This window comes from Bison bison, unplaced genomic scaffold (genome assembly GCF_000754665.1).
Source record: "Bison bison bison isolate TAMUID 2011002044 unplaced genomic scaffold, Bison_UMD1.0 scf7180017864053, whole genome shotgun sequence".
Lineage (NCBI taxonomy): Eukaryota > Metazoa > Chordata > Mammalia > Artiodactyla > Bovidae > Bison > Bison bison.
Window position 1 is genome coordinate 1501201 of NW_011494625.1, and position 12956 is coordinate 1514156.

The 12956-nt window shown below is 47.0% G+C and overlaps 1 protein-coding gene across 3 annotated transcripts in view; it reads left to right on the forward strand.

The window, feature by feature from the left end:
- LY86 (lymphocyte antigen 86) overlaps window positions 1-12956 on the forward strand; it is a 43608-nt gene that overhangs the window by 16341 nt on the left and 14311 nt on the right. For all 3 annotated transcript variants that reach the window (XM_010835835.1, XM_010835834.1, XM_010835836.1), the window contains one exon: window positions 11954-12040. In XM_010835835.1, coding sequence (XP_010834137.1) covers window positions 11954-12040 — 87 coding nt within the window. The remainder of the gene's footprint in view (window positions 1-11953; window positions 12041-12956) is intronic.

The following is a 12956-nucleotide window of genomic DNA, read 5'->3' on the forward strand; positions in this document are numbered from 1 at the left end:
TCCTTTGGATGTACTCCCAGAAGCAGAATTGCTAAATCATATGGTAGTTCTATTTTTAATTTTTTGAGGCTCTGCCAGCTTGGATTTTGAAAATCAGCTCCCTGCTCTTTAAAGAAATGCACCTAAAATGCTGTTCTACAGCGAGCGTCCCATTGAATGGTGAAATGTGGGAAGCATTCTCTTTAAAACCAAGAATCAGGCAAATGGGAGTGCCTACCGTCACCGCTTCCGTTCAGCGTGGTGCTGAAGGCCGTCACCAGCACAGAAAATACAGCATTTAAGGGTCTGCAGAGAGGATACAAAATAGTATTGTAGGCATGCAGTGTGACAACATAGAAACGTGTAACCTAAAATGTGTGGAATTAATGACAGTTGAGTTACAGTTTATTTTGAAATCGATGTATTGCATTATTCCAAGAGATAGCTAGTATGTGTAGCTTTGGTGAATTCACTTTCACAGCTGTAGAACATATCATTTGTGCATAGACTACAATTATATACATTCTCCTTCCAATAGATATTTAGGTTGCTTCCAGTTTTTCACAGTTACAAACTGTTGTGAGCATCTATTATTTACGTCTCCTTATCTCAGAAAAAACTTCCTAGCCCAGGACTTTTCTTTCCATTTTTCTGAGGCTTAAGCCTGGGCAAAGGTAGCGCATTTCTCTTGTTTCACCAGTTTTGTCTGGTAATGTTTCCATACAGAAATGGTTTTTAAACGCTATGTTCTGAAAACACAAGAGCAGATGGCAAGAAAAGGCTGAACGGTATCCAAATGGTTCCAGCCATGGCGCGAAGGAGACGGGTGAGGTGTTGAGTCAGGCCTGCCTGAGACTTTACTTTGATCAGCTCACGAGCAGCCCTGAACTTGTGTGCAGCCCAGTGGGAGTAAGAAGGCTGTGGGTATTCAGCAGGTGCACGGCTCTCATTTATCAGTCTGAAGTCAGCTTTCCCATCTTATTTTTCATTTCAGTTTGCCATCTTCTAACAGAATTCTTTTTATATTTTTAGCAAAAGTATATTTAATCCTCTAAACAGGAGGAAAATATAATAGGATTGTGTTGGTCCAGGAAGCAGAGAAATGATTCCTCTTCTCAATTAAGAATTTATTTTGCTGGCAGAGGGTCCAAACCAAAGGCAGCTGGTTCTTCTCTCCTCCGGCATCTGGCAGTGAGTGCTTGCAGACCTGGGTCATTCATGCCACAAGATCCTATTCCTGGGTGGTCCATGCCCTGCAGACGAGAAACTTCTCCCTCTTTCCCATCAGGGAGAGCTCTATTGCAGAGTTGGAACGTCCAGCAGACTCCTTCTGGCTTCATCACATAATGTGAGATGCAGGGAGGGGGGAAGTGGTTTGTAGTTCTAGGAATGAGGATTTTGTTTCCCTGATCAGTACAAGACATCCTGGTAGAAACTCCCGTTAGGTAACCTCTCCACCTTGTCAGAAGATTCTTGAGAGTCCCTTGGGCAGCAAGGAGGTCAAATCAATCAACCCTGAGGGAAATCAACCCTGAATGATTGGAAGAACTGATGCTGAAGTTGAAGCTCCAATACTTTGGCCACCTGATGCAAAGAACTGATTCTTTAGAAAAGACCCTGATGCTGGGAAAGACTGAAGGCAGGAGAAGGGGACGGCAGAGGATAAGATGGTTAGATAGCATCACTGACTCAATGGGCATGAATCTGAGCAAACTCAGGGAGACAGTGAAGGACAGGGAAGCCTGGCATGCTGCAGTCCATGGGGTCACAGAGAGTAGGACATGACTGAGCGACTGAACAGCAACAGACACCTTCTCAGGGAAGCTCCATGGTCTCTTTAGGAAGAGTCAACTGCATGTCCTGGAGATGCTGGAGAATGCTGTGTCTCTAATTCTCGGATAAAGAATGAGTCTGTGGTCCCCCCTTGAACACCGCCCTCCTCATTCCAGGGCCTTCGTGGGGCACTCATGCTCATTCTAAATCAGGGTGGCCGGACTCAGAAACAGTGCCACTCTCTGTCCCCTTTGCCGAATGCTAACCATGAAGAGGAAGGTCTTCACACGTGTTATGTACTGAATGTGTCCCCTCAGAATTCGTATGCTGGGGCTCTAAACCCCGATGTGATGGAGTGTGTGTGTGTGTTTGTTCTCAGTCGTGTCTGACTCTCTGCAACCCCATGGACTGTAGCCTGCCAGGCTCGTCTGTCCATGGGATTTTCCCAGGCAAGAATACTGGAGTGGGTTGCCATTTCTTCCTCCTCTTCCCCACCCATGTCTTCTGCATTGGCAGGTAGATTCTTTACCACTGTGCTACTGAGGAAGCCCATAAGGTGATGGTATTTGGAGGTAATTCGGGTTAGATGAGGTCAGGAGCGTGGGGACCCATGATGGGATTAGTGTCCTTCTGAGAGGAAGAGACCAGAGTGGATGCTCTCTCTGCCTCTGCTGGGTGAGGACGCACAGAGAAGTCTGCAAACCTGGAAGAGGGCCCCCACTAGGCACCAAATCAGCTAGCATCCTGACCTTGGACTCCCAGCCCCCAGAACTTTGAGAAATAAGCATTTGTTTGTCATTTCAGCCACTCAGTCTGTGGTATTTTGTTATGACAGCCCGACAGACTAAGATAGACCACCAGCTCCGTCAGTAGTCTTGCTTCTCAGGGAAAGTGTAAATTGGTGTTTCGTCGTGTGGCTCTGATGGGGGACTGGAGACAGCAGTGGACAGTTTCTTACCAGGCGTGGGGAGGGCAGTACTCGAGGGAGAAGAACTGTTTAATAAACTGATCTCATACTAGAAGCACGGGAGAAATGAGTCTTAAGAATTCTACCCGCCTCCGTGTGACAGAGTATGGCCAAAACTGCCTTAGGGGTCTTGAAGACAGCGATGGGAAGGAGACGGGAGGCTGAGCAAGGAAACCCCCATCCAGCTGGCTACCCAAGCCACCCTCTCCGACACCCATTAACAGCAATGAGCCACTGCTGCACGCCCAACTCATGGCTTCCAGGATTCGATCTTCCTGGGAACAGTCATCTCATGTCAGGGAGGGAGTTTTGCCTGAACCCGGAAGGTTGAGTGGGCATAGAAGTTGTCAACCCCATACTGACCACAGGCCTCTCCTGATTTCTCCCAGGGAACAAGCTTCTCCTGGGAGAACCTGCCTACCATGCTAGAGGGAATGTAAAATGCACAGCCACTCTGGAAAACAGGCTGTTTCTTGTAAAACCAGACATACGCTTACCATAGAACCCAGGAACCTCAGTCCTGGGTATGTATCTCGGAGAAATGCAGACCGTGTTCACACAAAAACCTGAGTGTGGAAGATCATGACAGCTTTATTCGTAATGCCCCCAAACTGGACAGATGTCCTTCTACATGAAGGACAGGTGTGCAGCTAGGCTGTGAAATATCCACACTGCAGAAAAAAAGATCCTGAGATACACAGCCACTTGAATGGGTCTCCAGGGCCACTTGGAGAAAGAAAAAATCCAATCTTAAAAGGTTGCATATGTGCTGATTATTTTATAGTATCTACAAATATTGAATCACCACACTGTATGCAGAAAACTAATATGATACAATATTGTAAGTCTACTATACTCGATTAAAAATAAATGTGTACATGTTTTTATATTTTAATATATATATGACGAGTTAAAAAGAACACTTCCATACTTTATGGTTCCACATGTGTAACTTTCTCAAGATGACAGAATTGTGTTGCTGAAGCAGTGATTTGTGGTTGCTGGGGTGGGAAAGGGGAGCTGGAGCCACAGGTGATTGTCAAGGTACAGAACGAGGAAGGTTCTTCATGTCTGTGTCTTGACTGTAGCGGTGGAAGTTGAAGCTATGAATAGCAACCCCACCACTAAGATTGACTTTAACCTGCAAAGGGATCAGCCCAGGTAACGTGGGGTGAGTGTGCAGACACGGCTTGCACACAGAAGACCGTTTGACTCTATGTTGACCATAAAATAAGAGATTTAAAGTACATGTGTATCTTTTATTGAGTTTATGTTTTGGCCATGTAATGTCATAACTAGATGATGGAAGCATTATACTCCAGATGAAAGCAGAAGCGTTTTCTGGTTCGTCCGTGTATCCCCAAGGCCGTGTATCAGGTCCTCAGCAAAATGAATGAGGAGTTGAGTTGCATTTCCCATTCTTCAGCCACTAATGTGCACTGTCAGTGGGAAGACAAGTTCAAGTTTGTTTGTACTCTTATGGTCAGATTTTATGTGGCACCATGATACCCCCAGGTCTTCCCAGATGGCACCAATGGTAAAGAATCCGCCTGCCAATGCAGGAGACACAAGAGATGCGGGTTTGGTCCCTGAATTGGGAAGATCCCCTGGAGGAGGAAATGGCAACCCACTCCAGTATTCTTACCTGGGAAATCCCATGGACAGAGGAGCCTGGTGGGCCCCAGTCCACTGGGCTGCAAAGTTGGACACGGCTGAGTGCTGAGCGCAGGGCATGTGATACCCCACGATAACACACAATAAAACTGCATTTAGTGTTTGAAGTGCAAAAGATCAATTGTAAGAGCTTCGAATGGGTCGTTTTTTCCCTTGAGATATTTGGCAAGGTGTTTTCGATGAAAGCTCATCTCCATTGCTTTTTAATCTCTTTTTGGCCTCAAATGTTTATAATATAAAAAACCACGTCCTCCTAAGCTCGTGGAAGTCAGGCTCCGGTTATCCCTGGGGAATGGAATTCAGAGGCCAAAAGAGGGTGCAGATTCACACCCTTTATCTGTCAGTAATGAGTTCCAATGAATCCCGTTTCTTTTGCAGTTAGAAGTAAACAAAATAAGGGATACAGACTTTTGAACTTGGCAGCCAAAACCTACCTTCACACTCAAAAATGCGTTCGCCCAGCTTCCAGGCGGGCTGTGGGATGTAGGCGTTCTTGCCCGCAGTGTTACGAACAGTAGCCGTTCCACTGGGCTGGTGCTCATTGCGTTTGGTTGTGTCTGAGATTAGGAACCATGTTTAAGCATTTTTGAACACCCAGTCTATGTATCCAGGCTTCCCTGATGGCTCAGGTGGTAAAGAATCTTCCTGCAACGTGGAAGACCCAGGTTCAATCCCTGGATCAAGAAGATCTCCTGGAGAAGGGAATGGCTCCCCACTCTAGTATTCTTGCCTAGAGGCTTATATGGACAGAGGAGCCTGGCAGGCTATACAGACCACGGGGTCATAAAGAGTCGGACACAACTGAGTGGCTAACACTTTCACACTTTCACTTCTCTACATAACCACGCTGAAGAAACAGAAATCCAGATCACATACCCATCTTTGGCTGTGTGAGTCAATTCTCAATGAAATGCTGACCGAGGAGACTGGAATGGGGGCAGAACTGCTATTATTTGAAATGCAATGGCCCATCGGGAGCTTTGCGTGCTATTCTGCAGTAATAAGATTTGACAGGTGGGGAAAAAGGAGAGACCAGGAAATAACAGAACAACTAGCTAGAATGCATTTACCACCTCGTAAGTCATTTCTTTCTCTTCAAAGGCAGGAAAAGAGGATGGGGCAGGGGGGAAAGGAACACACCACAGCACGTCAAGGACAGAAAAGAGGAAATTAATTTTGTGTTGCCATGGTAACTGATTTCCAGCCATGGCATCTCACGGAAGCCTTCCCATCATCTTTTTTTTTTTTCAAGGATCCACAATGACCCTTGAATGTTATCATAGCAATCACACAAGAAAATTAAAATACCCCATCAAAACACAGCCATATAAGAAGGCAAACTTTCAGATCCACGCACAACTAGGCCTGTATGGCGAACAGAACACAAGCTTGCAAAACTAGTAACCACCCCACCTAAAGGAAGAAGTCAAATGCAAGATCTGTTTATTTTGTTTTATTTGCAGAAGAATTCTGAAAGACAGCAGAGGTCCATCTGCTAATATTTGGCCTGAGACAAGATTTTCATCCACACTCAGAAACTCCATCCTAAGCGCCAAAGCAAATACCTCTGTTATGATGATAATAAAGTTACTGTGCACTAACACCTTTCCGAAGAGTATTCCAAGCGCAGGGGAAATTAGTCACTGGCTTCAAAACTCAGGCTTCCCAAGTGACTGCTGGCACCCACCAGCGCCGACATGGAAGTCCAGCTTCCCTCCTGCTCTCGTTCAACTGCTTGACCTTGCCTCTTTTCCGTGTATTTATCCAACCAGCTGAGATATGTGGTTTGTGGACACGTCCACTGTGATCAACCAGCCCCATGTCCACTGTGATCAAACCAGTCCATCCTAAAGGAAGTCAACCCTGGATATTCATTGGAAGGACTGATGCTAAAGCTGAAGCTCCAATATTTTGGCCACCTGATGCAAAGGCCGACTCTTTGGAAAAGACCCTGATGCTGGGGAACATTGAAGGCAAAAGGAGAAGAGGGCGACAGAGGTTTGGATGGTTGGGTGGCAAAAGGAGAAGAGGGCGACAGAGGTTTGGATGGTTGGGTGGCAAAAGGAGAAGAGGGCAACAGAGGTTTGGATGGCTGGGTGGCATCACCAACTCAATGGACATGAGTTTGAGCAAACTCTGGGAGATGGTGAAAGACAGGGAAGCCTGGTGTGCTGCAGGCGACTGGGTCACAAAGAGTCAGACATGACTTAGCGACTGAACAACGACAACAGGCAGAGCTGTGCAATTTGGAAAACGGGACCAGCTGCATGAGACTTGTCCCCTCCTGTGTCCCTCAAACCACCCAACCGGCAGCACAGAGGCTGCAGGGAGCAGAGTGACTGCCGTGGACTCGAGGCCTTGGGGACACGCGTGTGCCTGAGACACATCAGCAGCAGCCCAGCCCGGTGCGCCCACCTGGCCCCATCGGGCCCCACCGACCTCGGAGAGGAATCGCACTTCCCCAGGCCGTGCCGCTGGGCTTTGTTTTCTTGCCCTGATCCCAGCTGAGAGCCCAATGCTGGCCAGAAATGCCCCAGGCCAGCTCATCCTCTCCCGGATGACCGCCTGAGTCCAGCCCCTCCCGGGAGAGCACAGGCCATCAACAGATCTTAAGGCCCCAGAATGGCTCTGGAGCTGAGATGTGTGAAGACCTTACACACACTAAGCCGCATCTGTCTTTCTAAGTCTCTTCTACTCCAACGAAGGAGTGCGAACTGGTTCAGGGACGCGTGTGACCAGCACTGCCCTTAGTGAGAAGGCAGATGCTCCTGGCTGCTTCCCCAGCTGCTCCCTCACCCTTCTCCCCGGGGATTTAGTGTCCGCTGTTTGGAGGAGGCTGCCTTCCAGACACACCTGTGCCCCGGGCGTGGGGGCAGCGGGGCAGCTTGGGGGGCATTACGCTCACCCACTGTAACTGCTGCCCTCTCTCAGGCGGACACCATACAGGAGGACTGAGCAGACAGAATAGAGGTAGAGCTTAGAGGCTAAGGAAAAAAAAACTCGATGAAGAGATCATATATCTCACCCTGAAGCTTCTCGTCTTTTCTCGGCTCATTCGCTGCCGTACAGCAAAGTGTCAGGAAGAAATATTTATCTCCGCGCTTGAAGCCCAGGAACACCACTCTCATTAACTCCCCAGTTTTATTCTTTCAGAAGATCCAAATTCAGATAATCCCGTTTCTATGTGGTAAAAATTACCCAGGGCAAGTGTCCAAGGAAAAACCCCCCACCCTGGTCTCCAGTCAACTCTCACTCCATATTAAGGAGATCTGCTTTAAAAATGCAGCCCACTTTCTTTATTTTGGTAGCTGATTCTGTAGATGTTTGTCTGGCAACTGAGAAAGCAGTTCTTCAAAGCAGTGGTTCCTCACCAGGTGAGTTCATTCCCAAGAGGGTATTTAGTAAAATCCGTAACCTTTTTTGTTGAACTTGGGGCTGGGATGCTACTGGGTCTAGCAGGTTAGAGGTGTAGGTAAGATCCTACAGCACACAGAAAAAAAAAAAAGGATTTTCCTCAAAAAGGATTTCTGACCCAAAATGTCCATGGTGACAAAGTTGAGAAATCTGGCTTTCAAGTTCTCCATAAGTTTACTGTATATAATCCCTATTATTCATTCAACAAACTACTACTTGGAACCTAGTATAATCTTTTTCTTATGAATGTCTTTGTTTTCTTATTTAATTTATTTTGTTTTTCGGCCGTGCTAAGTGGTGTGGAATCTTATTTCCCAGACCAGGGCTCGAACCCACTTGCCCAGCAATGGAAGCAGGAAGCTTTAGCAGCTGGGCCACCAAGACAGTCCCACGTAGGATGATCTTAGCACGTGACGCTGGGCTCTGAGGCTGGGCCGCTTGCCCTGAAGCATCTAGTAGAGGAAAGGCAGAGGTTTACAAGAAAATAAAAAATATTTTTACAGAGCATGCTAAGTGCCCGAGTGAAAATACCAGTCGATAGAGGAAAGGCCGTAAGTGCGTGAGGGTGTGCTTGGGGGACAGAGGAACAGATGTTATTTTCCCCGAGACAACTGTGAACTACATGTTCACTCTAAAGTACAAAATTCATTCTCAAAAAAAAAAATTAAATTAAATTCACTCTCAAGTATAAAATTGAAATAACTGCTAGGAAAGATCACCAAAGCCCTAAGCGCTTCTTAAGCCGTCTGTCTTTCTGTGTTACAGTCACATCCTCAGAGAGAAGCGGCCCGCTGTTTCCTCTGTGACTTTGCTCCTTACTAAGATGATTTTCTTCACAATAGTATTTTTCCAGCACCAGGGAGATGTTTGATTTCCTTCTTCTGGCCTCACTTTATTCTCTCCAGCTATGCCTTTAAAATATTGATCCACACAGTGTGAGTCTGTGCCTGATAATTAGCTAATCGACACATGCTTATCCCCTTTTATCTTTCCTCAAATCGCAACTTAAATTTGTTCACAATCTTGAGGATGCACTTTTCTAAGCGTCTGTTGGTCGGCCTCTTTTTTAATACCGAGGGCCAAATATGTAGCGGGAAAAACTGTCTCCTTAAGCCCTGCTCCCATATTCCAAACTGAAATAAATGCCAGGAAGGCACAAACATGCTGATGAACGAGTAAAATGGGCATCAGAGAAAATGGCTTATCCCTCCAGGAAATTGGTGACCAGATCATAGGCGTTTCATCAGACAAAAGTGCACCTAGATTAGATTCGCAGGGCTGAACAGCCTAGTGATCATTTCCACGGCACACACCACAGACAATTATGCGTCTTCCAGGCCAGCAGTGTGATGATTAAACTGTCTGGAATGCTCCCACCAACAAATGTGAGCTCATAGCTAAGCTGAAATTGAGGCCAGTTATGAAATAGAAGTGCCAGGTGCCACAGGCCGGCACACAGAGTATCCCAGGCATCGCGCTAATCGGTCATTAACATCCACCTTCCGGGCTCTGCTTCGCGTGCCTCTGTGCAGTCGTGGGTGGCAACTTTTTATTTGTTTGTTTTCAAGTCTGAGTTTGAATCCTGACTCTGCCATTTTCTAGGTCTTAAACCTGGATAAGTCAACACTGCCTCTCTGAGTCTTAATTTTCCCATCTGTGAAATGAGGAGGACCAGGCCTGTCTCTCAAGATTGTCATTCTTTCCATCAGTCCAGGTCCAGTCAGAAATTCAGAAACCCCATCAGTTATTTCAACAGAAAATTTAATACAAGGTATTGGTTAAGCAGTTGTTCAGTTCAGTTCAGTTGCTCAGTTGTGCCTGACTCTTTGCGACCCCATGGACTGCAGCACACCAGGCCTCCCTGTCCATCACCAACTCCCGGAGTTCACTCAAACTCACATCCATGGAGTCAGTGCTGCCATCCAACCATCTCATCCTCTGTCGTCCCCTTCTCCTCCCACCTTCAATCTTTCCCAGAATCAGGGTCTTTTCAAATGAGTCAGCTCTTCACATCAGGTGGCCAAAGTATTGGAGTTTCAGCTTCAGCATCAGTCCTTCCAGTGAATATTCAGGACTGATTTCCCTTAGGAGGGACTGGTTGGATCTCCTTGCAGTCCAAGGAATTCTCAAGAGTCTCCTCTAACAGCACAGTTCAAAAGCATCAGTTCTTCGGTGCTCAGTTTTCTTTATAGTCCAACTCTCACAAGCGATTTTTAGGGAACCAGAAAAGAAAAAAAAAGAAAAAAACTACCAATGAGGAAGAAGCTACCTGCCAAGGGCTGTGAGCAGAGGACAGAGGTGAAGGGTGTTAGAATGTAGAAGTGTGACAGCAGAGCCCTTGAAGGGCTGAGATGCAGGCAGCCTCGGAAGGGGTGCCACCCTCTGAGTTACCATCGACACAGAAGCTTTGGGGGCGGCAGAGCTGAGCCTCAGCTGATTCTAGGAAGGTACAAAAGAGAGCTGGACTCTGGAACCAGCTGCCACTGCCAGGCAATAGGCCTTCAACAGGGGACACGCTTGAACATCGGCAGGAGTGTGAAGGAGAAGTCCTTCTCCCGCTCAGCCCGCCTCTTTCTGGCGCATCTCTGGCAGGTGGCAAAGTAGAAATGTTAATGCAAAGAGCCCCCAGCTTCTCACAGCAGAGCCCTGAAGGCCAATTTGAAGCTGAGAGAAAATAGCTTAATACATAACCCATTCATCCACGCCTTGTGCGCATTTATGGAGTGCTTACTTCGTGTTTGACCTCAAGGCTCTGCGCCAGGCGCAGAGAATTAGGTGGAAACCCCGTGAAGTGCCCTATGGCTCAGCGACTCACGTAACGCAGACCCTCACTTAAAATCAGCTATCTTCTCTGGGGCCCAGAGGGAAACATAAGTAAAAAGGAAATGGAAAACAAAGCAACACGAAAGAAACAGAACTCCAGCTCCTGCCTGTCGAGAGGTCTGCGTTTAGGTTAATTATTGTGAGGCAAGCCAAACGTCAAGGCACAAAGTCACACGTGCTTGTGCGCCTTAAATAGTACTTGAGACACAACTGTTTGAAGAGCTCAGAGAAGCAGAAGAATATCTGGGGGACTGTCAGGGAAATCGGGAGCAGGGCGTGGCAACCCGCTCTGGGATTCTTGCCTGGAGAATCCTATGCGCAGAAGAGCCGGGTGGGCTACGGTCCATGGGGTCGCAAAGAGTCAGACACGGCTGAAGCGACTTAGCACAGTACAGGGAAACCTTCACCAAAAAAAAAGTGGGAATGAACGACTTTAGTTTGTAGACAATGGCCTGAACTGGTGAGACCAGGATACAGCAGAAAGCGCCTGGAGCTTGCTGGAAAACTTGCCAGGTGGGGCTGACGTTGCCACCAAGACCTCTGAGAATGGAGTGTGGACTTTGATGCGGGAAACGGAACTTGGGGCCAGCAGAGCATTTCTTGATTCTCTCTAAGGCATAGATGAGCCACTGGGATGTTGAGAATGAGCAGAAATTATACGTAAAAAATATTGTTTTTGTAGCTTTTCGGTTTAACACAATACCTTTCAGATAGTGGGATATTTGGAAACAGTTGCTGTGTTGAATGGGATGGGGTGGGATGAAGTGACAAAGGCAGGTCTTAACTTTGAAGAGCTGCCCTATTTTCCCTTGTTTGAAATATAGTACGACATGCCTTGTGAAGTACTTCAGGCAATCAATTTTAAGGACAAAAGTTCAGGAAATAAAAGCAAGCAATAATCAGAGTTTAACAAGTAAAGATAGAACCCACCTAGGATTTTTCTGGTGGTCTGGTGGTTAAGATTCTGCGCTTCACTGCAGGGGCCGCAAGTTCAAGCCCTGGTTGGGGAACTAAGATCTCATGTGCTGAGTGGTGTGGCCGAAAAGTTAGCAAAAAAAGATGAAACCCGCCCATCAGGACCCTGCGCTCATTTCTTAGCCTGAGACCTGCCATCAGCGTGAACATGGCGTCGAGTTTGCAGAGACGGGGAGGGGCAGTTGAAAGCATCATGGACTTCGGCGAGAAGCGTGCTGGGCAATGTGCTGCCAAGTCCATTCCAGGGACTCACGTGGGAAAAAGGCACAGGATGGGTGTGAGTCTTGAGTGTGAGCATGCAGACCATGTGGTGTCCTCACGTCTAACCCATCGCTTTCTTCTTGGCAGACCCACTGCAAGATTTTGGCTTTTCTGTCGACCAGTGTGCCAGACAATTAAAACCAAATATCAACATTAGATTTGGAATGGTTCTGAGTAAGTAAACATTGCTGACAGCACATAAAACATGACACAGCCTCTTCGTGGCTCAGACACCCGGTTATTTGTATTTGCTGTGGTGGCTGAGCCACTGTGTCCCATCATTCTCTGGAATTAACTATTTCCATTTCCATTTTCATTTCTCTCTCTGGGTAATATCCAGATAGAGCAGAACTCTCAATTAAAGCTGTTCTTTTGTGAAAAGAGACCCTAGACACTCATTTGGGTGCTATAAGCACCTGGAATCAGTATATCCAATAACAACAACAAAAAGAAAATATTTTGAGCCTAAGTATCAATGTTTGCTCAAAAGAAGGCTTTTTGGCTTAGTTGTCTCAGCCACAAACAAGTCTGGTACCAGCAGCATGTTTATCCTTGCATTATTTCATTCCACAAGTAGCTCATCTAAGCTCTTAAACCCGGACACGGGCAAAGACGTGGAATATCTTCTCCCTCCACCAAGTCAATGAGCCAGGATGCTTTCAGGTTGTTTATTTTTATTTTTACGTGGCCATGTCATCACAGTTGGTCATCACATTGCTATAGCTGCTAGACTCTCTCCTTTCTCACAGTTTCTCAAAACCAGAGCAGAAGGATTTAATAAATTGAGCATGTGGACTCTTTCCAGAGAAATGGAGGGAACATTCCCGGACGCCGAGAACTCTCAGGCATCTTGGCATTTCCAGACCTTGCACAGTGTCTGGGCTCCATACCAACAGCTCCGGGAATGCTGTAGGGAGAAAAAGAGGACTAGAAGGAAGGGAGTGAGCAGAATCTAAGCAGGGAGGAAAGGAGAAAAGGGCAGAGAGTCGGGAGCCGGCTGTGCAGAGCGGCCAGAAGCTTCCTGTGTGATAATGGACATCAGCAGTGGGGATTACAGGCTGGACCGCAGCCCGCCACCCTTGGGGGGGGG